Raw genomic sequence first — 10,949 nt, 5'->3', positions numbered from 1 at the left:
AGGATGTAAAATTCAACTTTAAAGCCCCAGTTGCTGCTGGTGACCATCCAAGCAGGGTATCCCACCAGAGATGTGTGGAGGCAGTGTTCTCACAGGAGAATGGATACTTGGTACATAAAATCTGAATAATCATGAAAGAAACAGCAAGGCCATGAGAGCCCCGAGGAAGCCTAAACAAGCAAGATAAGAAGAAGCTGGAATTCACTGAGTTAATGAGAACTGTGGACTGTTGGCAAGCTTTGGAGGTCAAGATCTCACACCTCTGCTTAACCAATTATATGTTAGTCACTAAGGGTCTTCGAGACATGTGATTCACAAAGTGATTCTTTGATTGTAAGAAACAAAGATTTTTAGCCTTAAATCTTTGTATCATCAGAGAAATAGCACTGCAGGAAGGCAGTGTGCCTCCCAGCTGAGGGAGGGAAGATCAGTGCTTGCTTCAGGCTGTTTCCCATGGTGTTTCCCTGGAGCCCCAAGGAGCCCTGCAAGGAGCACAGGGGGCAGAGGCAGAGCCACCTTGGGCTGGGCCTTTGTTGCTAAGCTGGGACTGAGGGGAGACCGGCGAGACACAGGGAGCTTAAAGGCACTTGGCAGTGGAGGATGCTGAGGAGGAGGAGGAGGAACCTTCTGAAGGAGAAACCTTCCCAGCCCTGTTTGTGGTAAGGCACTGGGTGCAGGGCAATGCAGCTGCAGTTTCTCTCTGTGTAGATAAGGAGGAGGATGTGCTGCAGAGCAGGGCTTCCCCTGCACCATGCAGGGACAGGACAAGGCAGGTCCCTTGTCCCGGGGCTGGCTGCAGGGTGTGAATGTGGGTGTGCAGCCAGGGGTGCCCAGTGCTGCCCTTGCAGCAGGGTCCCTGCAGCCCAAAGGCTGTGTGCAGGGGCAGGGACTCTGCTGCCTGCCAGGGTCAGCACTCGGCCTGCCCGGGAGCTCCCCATGGAGCTCAGGGGGAGCTGAGGGGAAAGGAGAAACCCCTGGCAGAGAAGGGAAGTGCTGGGTGGGTGAGGCTGCTCCAATCTGCCGTCACTCTGAGCACTTCTTCAGAGGGTCCCTCTGAAAGACACTGAGGCATCATTTACCTGATAGGGAAGGATGCTGAGCTTTGATGTTTTTCCCTCTTGGTGGGCAGGTTGGGCAGTGGGAGCTGGGAATTTTCTTCTCTGCTTTGGGGGAGGCACCGAGAGTCTTGTGAGGGCTTGTGTGAGCTGCTCCTGAGCCCCTGCACAGGCAGGGGTGTGCAGGGCAGAGCTGAGCACACAGCCCATGGCATGGGCTCTGGGAGCACTGAGAGGGAGCAGAGCTGGGCACAGAGCAGCAGCTCCTGGCAGGGACAGCTCCAGGCAGCAGAGATATGGATGGGCAGGGAGTGGGGGGAAAGTGCAGCCCAGCCCTGGGGAGGGTGCGTTCAGGCAGCTCACTTGGGGTCTGGCACTGGAGGTGGCTGCTGGCCGTGCTCTGCTGCCCACAGCCCTTTGCTTCTCCCCGTGAGAGCTCTGTGGACTGCCCTTTGAAACCGTTCTCCCCTGGTCTCAGCACAGGACAGATGTTTGTGGGAGTTCTTAAGATCAATTTGTGTGAAGGCACCTTACAGGCAGTGCAAGTTTGAGCACAGGGCAAGTGGGAGAGGACTGATGGACACTGCAGCTCTCTTGGTTCTGCAAAGAACTGAGACTTTTTGCCTGATGCAATGCTCTTCTGATTGTACCTAGGAAGAAGTCTCAGCAGTGTAATGACGTGAATGGCAACGACGCTGAACCTCTCCTCTCCTGCTAAAATGTGCTCAGTTGTGAATGTGTAAACTGAACTTCTGTATCTGACACCCCTCCTGTCCTAACCTGTCACTGCCTTTTTCTCCTCTGACGGTGCCCCATGCCCAGAGGCAGCAGATGTGCAACGGCAGCTCCATCACCCAGTTCCTCCTCCTGCCATTCGCACACACGCGGGACCTGCAGCTCTGCCACTTCTGGCTCTTCCTGGGCATCTCCCTGGCTGCGCTCCTGGGCAACGGCCTCATCATCACCAGCACAGCCTGCGACCAGCGACTCCACACCCCCATGTACTTCTTCCTCCTCAACCTCTCCCTGCTGGACCTGGGCTGCATCTCCACCACTGTCCCCAAATCCATGGCCAATTCCCTCTGGGACACCAGGGCCATCTCCTACACAGGCTGTGCTGCACAGCTCTTTTTCGTCGTCTTTTTCATCTCAGCAGAGTATTCTCTCCTCACTGTCATGTCCTACGACCGCTACGTGGCCATCTGCAAGCCCCTGCACTATGGGACCCTCCTGGGCAGCAGAGCTTGTGTCCACATGGCAGCAGCTGCCTGGGGCACTGGGTTTCTCAATGCTCTGCTGCACACGGCCAATACATTTTCACTGCCCCTGTGCCGAGGCAATGCTGTGGAGCAGTTCTTCTGTGAAATCCCCCAGATCCTCAAGCTCTCCTGCTCACGCTCCTACCTCAGGGAAGTTGGGTTTCTTGGGGTTGCTGTTCTGATTGCTGTTGGCTGTTTTGTTTTCATTGTGGGGTCCTATGTGCAGATCTTCAGGGCCGTGCTGAGGATGCCCTCTGAGCAGGGACGCCACAAAACCTTTTCCACGTGCCTCCCTCACCTGGCCGTGCTTTCCCTCTTTGTCAACACTGCTGTCTTTGCCTACTTGAAGCCCCCCTCCATCTCCTCCCCATCCCTGGATCTGGTGGTGTCAGTGCTGTACTCGGTGGTGCCTCCAGCAGTGAACCCCCTCATCTACAGCCTGAGGAACCAGGAGCTCAAGGATGCTGTGAGGAAGCTGGTGAATGGATGGGTTTCAGCAACCATATACTGCTTCCTTTACCCTGCAAAGGGCTTCCATTGTAGGATATGAGAGGCCATGTCTTTCCTGCTTCAATTTGTGGTGATGTCTTCACGTAAATGTCAGTTTTCATCTCCTCCTGCTTAAGTAGCCACTCTTGTTGTCTGACACACAGGCTTTGTGTCAGTGGGGGTCTCTCATTGTACTTAAGGGAAATAAACCATCCTGCAGCAACTTCTTCTCTGTGATATGTCCTCACATGTCAGGAATGAAGGGGAATGAAAGCAGCTTTCTGGCTGCTCCAGCTCTGGGATGGCTGCTCTGTGCCTGCAGCAGGAAGAGCTCTTGGGGAGCCCAAGACCCAGGGCTGTTGTGCTGGTGTGGGGAGATGGGAAGGCATGGGGGGGGGGGGGGGGGGTGTGCAGAGCTCTCAGGGTGTCCTGGGCAGGGGAGCAGGGGACACAGGGGTCCCTGCAGGGAACTCCCCTGCGATGGCACAGGCTGGGGCTGCCTGGCAGGGAGCAGCCCATGGGAAAGGTCTGGGTGGGCAGGAGCTGGACAGGAGGCAGCATGTGCCCTGGCAGCAAGGAAGGACAGCAGCATCGTGGGCTGTATGAGCAGGAGCACAGCAGGAGAACAAGAGAAGGGATGCTCTGGAATCCTCCATCCAGCTTTCACATTCCCAACTCAGGAACGCTATTTTCAAGCAGGAGTGGGTTTAGTAATGAGCCCTCAGGTCAGGAGATACTGGAGCACGTGCCTGTGGGGAGAGGCTGGGGAGCTGGGCTTGTCCATCCTGGAGAAGGGAAAGCTGATGGGGACCTGAGATCTTGGGAAGGGAAGGCTGTTGGGGACTGGCTGCCTGTAGCGGCAAGGAGGACATGGAGAATACAGATCCAGGCTCCTCACCATGATGCCTGGTGGGAGGACAAAAGGCAGTGGGGGATAGTGACAGAGGAGAGGTTCAGGCAGGACAGAAGGAAACCTTGTTCCCATCGGCTCAGGCAAGGGTTGCATCAGGTCACCCAGAGGGGTTGTGCAGTCTCTGGCCTTGGGAATTTCCAGCTCAGCCTGAATCAAGCCTTGAACCACTTGCTCTGACCCTGCTCCTGGTGGGTTTGACTTGAGACCTCCTGGGGTCCCTTCCAACCCCTGTTCACTTCTGATCCTACAATGATGGGCTTATGAAGGGTCACAAAGATGCTCTAAGGGCTGGAACACGTCTCCAATGGAAATAGGCTGAGAGATGTGGGTGCTCAGCCTGGAGAAGAGAAGGTTCCAGGGAGATATCTTAGCAATCTCTCCATATCTAAGCAGGGCTTAAAAGAAATGTGGAGAGGGGTTTTTGCAAGGGCCTGCAGTGGCAGAACAAGGGGGAATGGCTTTAAGCTGAAAAAAGGGAGATTTAGCTTGGACATTCAGATGAAGTTGTTCCCTTTGAGAGTGGTGCGACACTGGCACAGGGTGCCCAGAGAAGCTGTGTCTGCCCCATCCCTGGCAGTGCTCAAGGCCAGGTTGGATGGAAGTCAGCTTTGCTCTGAAGCAGTGCTTTGTCCACCTCTGATGTTCACAAGGGATGACAGATGAAATCCAACTTCATTGTAAAGTTCACTACTTGTACTCATGACTTGAGTGAGTCTGGGCTGCACAAGAGAGGCTCAGCATGGCCTTAGAGTCATTTGGACTGTGTTACTTATTTACTGGCATAACACTTTTGGGGAGGGACGGGACTATAAAACATTCTTTGTATGACATAAAATCAGAACAATATTGAAACAGGGAGAAGTTGTCAGCTCCTTGTAGCTTAGTGCAGAGCAAGGAGGGCTGCAGTGTCCATCAGTCCTTTCCCATTTGCCCTGTGCTTACAACACTTGTATATGATGCCTTCACACACAAATTGATCTTAAGAACCCCCACAAACACCTGTCCTGTGCTGAAAGCAGGGGAGCACGGTTTCAAAGAGAAGATCACGGAGCTCTCATGGAGAGAAGCAAAGGGCTGTGGGCAGCAGAGCATGGCCAGCAGCCACCTCCAGTGGCAGACCCCAAGAGAGCTGCCTGAACGCACCCTCCCCAGGGCTGGGCTGCACTTTCAACCCACTCCCTGCCCATCCATATCTCTGCTGCCTGGAGCTGTCCCTGCCAGGAGCTGCTGCTCTGTGCCCACCTCTGCTCCCTCTCAGTGCTCCCAGAGCCCATGCCATGGGCTGTGTGCTCAGCTCTGCCCTGCACACCCCTCCTGGCAGCAGGGCTCTGCCCAGGGGCATCTCTGCCTCTGCAGGAACCTCACACCTGGCACTCAATGGATCCATCAATGGTGAATAGAGAAACATGGTCAGCCCCTGAGGAAAGCCTTGAGAGCTTCTTAGCTCTTCAGTTAGTTACTGGTGGCAATGATCAGTGTGTAGGGAGGTGAGAGAGGGTGGAGGGAAGTCAGCAAGAAGCAAGGTGATGGTTGAGGGCTTTAACAAATCCTTACAAGCATGACAGAGCCCAGCAATGGGGAGCAGTTGGTGTCTGTAGGTGGAGGAGGAGTAGGTGTTCCTGGAGTGTGGCTGCAGGCCCTGGACAAACCAGAGGCTATCTGAGAACTTTCCCTCATGGGAACATGCCTCAGCGTGGCACATGGGGAATGCCCACTCCTGGGGGTGCCTGAACGCTGCTCATCATGCCCCATGAGCCCACCTTCCTGTCTCCCTCTCTTGCACTACCCAAACTTGCCTGGAATGCAGGATCCATCCCTGAGCCTGGGGAATGCAGGAATGCTCCAGGAGTCCCTGCAGGGGGATCAGCCTCTGCCCAGCTGGCTCGGGGAGGTCCCTCACAGGCTGCTCTTCCTCAGTGCCTTTGGTCCGGAGGTGGAGCATGCGAGGGGTCACAGCTCAACCTGGGCAATGGAACAGGGCGCCACGGCCACCTACGAGGAGTGGAGAGGGACCGACATTGGCACAGCAGAGAATCATGGAATCCCAGAGTGGGTTAGGGTGGAAGGGATCTTAAAGCTCATTGAAAGCGCTACGACAGGTAGGGACATCTTCCACTAGAACAGGTTACTCATGTGGTCACTCCCGGAGCACCCCTGGGTGCACAGTGCCACCCCAATAACAGCACAACTCCCCCAAACCACCTTGTCCTGCTTCTCCTATGGGATACAGGGTCAGAGCCTCAAAACAGACCCAAAATAGGACAAAAACACCCCCAAAAACCCAGCCCAAACCCATCTTCTCCTGCTTCTCCTATGAAACTCAGGGTCAGAACCAAAAAACAGCCACACAAACAGGTCAAAACCACCCCAAAACCACCCAAAACAAGACCGAAACACCCCCAAACCACCCCAAAACTATCCCAAAACCACCTTATCCTGCTTCCCCTGTGGGATACAAGGTCAGAGCCCCAAAAAATGGACAAAAAAAGCCCCAAAGCACACCCAAAACCAACCCAAAAATGCCTTCTCCTCCTTCTCCTACGGGATATAGGGTCAGAGCCCCAAAACAGCCGTAAAACAGCCCAAAAACAGGGGAAACCAGACCAAAACATGCAAAGAAAACCACAAAAAAGGCCAAAATCACCCCAAAATCACCTTGTCCCTGCTTCTTCTTTGGAATACAGGGTCAGACCCCCCAAAAAGACCCAAACAGGACTAAACAGCCCAAAACAACTCCCAAAACAGCCCCAAAACACCCAAAAAGACCCCTAAAACCACTTTATCCTGCTTCTCCTATGGGATACAGGGTCAGACCCCCAAAACAGACCCAAAACAGGACAAAACTAACCAAAAACACCCACAAAACACCACCAAACAACACCAAAACCACCTTGTCCTGCTTCTCCTGTGGAATACAAAGTCAGAGCCCCAAAAACAAACCCAATAGAGGCAAAAACCAGGCCAAAACCAACCCAAAACCCAGAAAACAGCCAAAACCACCCCAAAACCACCTTGTCCTGCTTCTCCTATGGGATACCGGGTCAGACCTCAAAAACAGGACAAAAACAGCCCACACCCCACACCAAAACCAACTTCTCCTGCTTCTACTGTAGGATATAGGGTCAGAGCCCCAAAAGAGAGGCATAAAACAGGAGAAAAACCCAAAACCACCGAGAAAACCAAAACAAACCCAAACCACACCAAAAGCACTTTGTCCTGCTTCTCCTAGGGGACACAGGGCCAGAGCCTCAAAACAGCCAAAAACACCCACAAAACAGGAGAAAACCAGCCCCAAACCACCTTGTCCTGCTTCTCCTGTGGGGTACAGGCTCAGAGCCCCAAAACAGCCCCAAAAGAGAACAAAACCACCCCAAAACATACCAAAAACCATGCCAAAACCACCTTCTCCTTCATCTCCTGTAGGATACAGGGTCAGAGCCCCAAAACAGACCCAAAACAGGCCAAAACCAGACCAAAACCAAAACAAAACAGCCAAAACAGCCCTTCAGAAAACCACAACCACCCCAAAAACACTTATCCTGCTTCTCCTGTGGGATACAGGATCCATCCCTGAGCCTGGGGAATGCAGGAACCTCCTGCAGTGGAGGTGCAAAGCTTCTGTGAGACACTTGTGAGTGCGGGCAGAGAGCGGGGTGTGCACAGCAGAGAGGGTGCTACAGGCAGGAAGCTGTCCCAGATGAGGTGCCCTGTCCCCAGAGCATGGGGTACCTTGCACCCAAGGACACCACCTTTCCTTTTGGCTCTTGCCAAGAAGTTCTCAATCCAGACCATTGCCTTTTCCCGCTGCTCTTCCATGGTGCTTAGTTCTCTATACTGATGGCATCACCCATTCCTCTAGAAGCCTCCTTTAGATCAGCTTGCTGAGGGGTATTCACTCCACCTGCTGAATTGACACTGTAGTAGCAGCCTACAACTAGGTGAAATGTGGCTTCAGAGATGATGGAGGTTTTCTTGCTAGCAGCAAGAGAAGGAAACCTCTGCAAAGTGCAGCTTGGAAGGTTCAGATTCAAAGTTAGGAAAGAAATGTCTCTCAAAAGGTGGACTTGTGGTGACTTGTGGTCACCCAGAGGGAGTCTGGCTCAGCCCATGGCTTTGTGTTTCAAGGAACAGACAGCCATGGGTGCAGAGATGGGACTGAAGGTACAGAAGTGCCAGGTGAGAGCTAGGTGGGAAAGCAAGATGGGGGTCAACAGCCTGAAGGGAAAGAGGTGCAGGCATGGGCCAGTGTAGGACAGCCTGAAGCAGAGATGACAGGGTTCTGGCATTGCTAAAAGGCCCAAAAGAGCAAAAGGCCTCTGTGCCCTGGGCTATGGCAGTTGCCTCTTTCATCAAGGCCTATGAGGAGAACCTTCATTCTCAGGATTTCAGGCTCTTCCCTAAGGGCTGCAGTCAGGGCTTGGCCTTCTCACCATCAGACACCTGCACTTTGCCTTTGTCTCCCTGTAATCACAGCCTCCAGTTACTTGCTTTAACGAGTCCCTGGGGAGGCTTTGTCAGCAACAGCCCTCAGTGGGGCCCATTAATGCTGAAGGCACTTGGGGCTTTGTTTCTGAGTTGGACTTCCTGAGAGGTTTCCTCAGCACATGAGGTTCATGGACTCAGCCCAAATACACCATGGGGCTCATTAAAACCTCTGGTTTCGTCAAGTCTTTCAGGTTGCACAGCACATTGGAGGTTTCTGAGTGCAGGAAGATTGCAAAGAGCAACTGATAAAACTTATTGACAAGTGTTTGTTTTCATATGTTTAAGTTTAGAAATTTCTGTGCCTTCTGGAATGCCCGGCACAGGGATCACAAGAACCTGCCAGGGCCCTGCCGCCTTCCGCAATGCCTGGTGAGCTTCCGCGATCCTTGCCGGAGCCAGGAAGGTCCCCTTGTGCTCAGCTCCCAGTGACAGCACCAGCAGCTGCAGTGCCCAGGGGCTGCTCCTGCCCTGCCACCTTCTCAGCACCTTTGACACCAGCAGCTCCTGCACACAGAAGGCTCCTGCTTCGCCCCCAGCACCTCTGCAAGCAGAGCTGAGCTCCAAGCACATGAACAAACTCAGTGCCTCCTCCTCACTCCTCCCCTGCTCCTACAGCTGGGATGGCACCAGCACAGCTCCTGACAGCTTCTCCTCCCTTCCCAGCACGCACCCACAATGTGTTTGAGGCCAACACTAAAACAGGATTGCAAAGTCAAAGAACACGGACCTGGATTCGCAGGGCAGCCCCGGGAGATGCAGCCTCCCGAGGGAGGGGAGGGCTCTCCTCTGCACCGGTTACTGCAGGGCTCTCCCTCCTCAAAGAGCCCACGCTCACCGTGGGGGCCCCGTCACAATGGGCAAATCCACAGCGACCGCCACGGCTTTGGGATGGCGGCAGCATCGTGCCCATGGCCACTGGGCACCCAGGGGTGCTCCGGGAGTCGCTGCGGGGGGACCAGCCTCTGCCCAGCCGGCTCGGGGAGGTCCCTCACGGGCTGCTCTTCCTCAGTGCCTTTGGTCCGGAGGTGGAGCATGCGAGGGGTCACAGCTCAACGTGGGCCATGGAACAGGGCGTCACGGCCACCTACGAGGAGTGGAGAGGGACCGACATTGGCACAGCAGAGAATCATGGAATCCCAGAGTGGGCTGGAAGGGACCTTAAAGCTCAGCCAGCTCCAACCCCCAAAGGCACGGGCAGGGACACCTTCCACTAGAGCAGCTTGCTCCACGGCCCTGTGTCTCTGTGCACTCCCAGGGCATCCTGGGGATACCCCTAGAGAATCCCAGAGAATGCCTGCAGCACCTCCAGAGCACCCCATGGACCCAGTCAGAGCTCATGCATCACAATGACCTTGGGGACATGGAGACCACAGGGGTGGCTGATTCTGGAACTCCCCATATTCAGGTGTGTGAGGTCACAGAACCCCACAGAACCCTCCAGCAGAGGCACCGGGAGACGACAGCTGCTCCACGGAACACAAGCTACCGGTGGAGGAGGCAAGAGCAGCTCCTCTGGTGGTTCCCGTCTTGGTGTCTTGGAGCCGGTGCCGCCTGTGGACAGAGGAGCGTGGAAGGAGGTGGGTGGCGATGGCGATCTTGGGGTGCTGTAGGAGTTGCCAGAACACCTCAAGAGACTTCCCCAGAGTGGCTGCTTTGGACTCGGTGTGTGAGTTGGGCTGGCTGAGCCGGCAGCGGAGCGCTGCGGCTGCCGAGGGATGATCCTGGGATCTGCCCTCATTTCTTGTGGGGAGAGCAAGGGCCTGTGGGGATGGGCCAAGGAGGAACGATTTTAACGTGACAGAGAGGGGAGATTGAGATGAGACCTTAGAAGTTGTTCCCTGTGAGGGTGGTGGGACAGTGGCACAGGGTGCCCAGAGAAGCTGTGGCTGCCCCATGGCTGGCAGTGTTCAAGACAGAGCTGAAAATACCCTGACTCTTTGTCATGGTACATGATTGAGTTGCAGGTTTTATTCCATTTTTGGTTAAATCTGAACTATTCATGGAAGTTTCTAGCCTATTTTAAGCTTTTCCTAGCTATTTCTTAACTGGTGTAGGCTGTTTCAAACCCTTTTTTCCCCAATTCTAACACTTTTTGAACCATTTTGACCTTTTCCAAACGTTTTTTGTCCATTTCTTACTAATTTCTTGCCATTTCTAACCCATTTTTGCTCTTTCCTGACTCGGTTTGAGCCATTTTTGGCCATTCCTAACCCAGTGTTGCCAATTTCTAACCCATTTTAAGTCTGGCTATTTCTAAACAAATTATGGCCATTTCTATCCTAATTTTGGCCATTTCTTACCAGTTTTAAGCTTTTTTTTGGCTATTCCTAGTCCATTCTTGCCTGCTTGTCCCCTGTTTGAAGCATTTTTTACCTCTTCTAAACAATTGATGACCGTTTCTATATTATTTTTGCCCATGTCTTACCAGTTTTAAGCCATTTTTGGCAATTCCTAAAGAATTCATGGCCATTTCTAGCCTGGTTTCAGCTTTTCTTAGCTATTTCTTAACTGGCTTGAGCTATTTCTAACCTTTTTTTTTGCCCAATTCTAACTCATTCTTGTCTTATTTTTGCCCATTTCTTGCAGGTTTTATTCCATTTTTGGCTAAATCTGAACTATTTATGGAAATTTCTAGACTGGTTTAAGGTTTTCTTACCTATTTCTAAACTGGCTTGAGCTATTTCCCACCCTTTCTTGCCCAGTTCTAACTCTTCTTAAGTCATTTTGGCCATTTCCAAACCATTTTTC

General features: G+C 53.3%; 1 protein-coding gene across 1 annotated transcript; it reads left to right on the top strand.

Moving 5' to 3' along the window:
- Positions 1-1,886: 1,886 nt before the first annotated feature.
- Positions 1,887-2,864, top strand: LOC133282213 (olfactory receptor 14C36-like). The gene has a single exon (XM_061478274.1). The coding sequence runs from the start codon at positions 1,887-1,889 to the stop codon at positions 2,862-2,864; it is 978 nt and encodes a 325-aa protein (XP_061334258.1).
- Positions 2,865-10,949: the final 8,085 nt, after the last annotated feature.

Source organism: Pezoporus flaviventris, unplaced genomic scaffold (assembly GCF_033815535.1).
Source record: "Pezoporus flaviventris isolate CSIRO_AGI_PZ_B2104156 unplaced genomic scaffold, CSIRO_AGI_Pfla_v1 ptg000116l, whole genome shotgun sequence".
Taxonomy (NCBI): Eukaryota; Metazoa; Chordata; class Aves; order Psittaciformes; family Psittacidae; genus Pezoporus; species Pezoporus flaviventris.
Note: the sequence above shows the minus strand (reverse complement) of the source record. Positions and strands in the feature narration are given on the sequence as shown.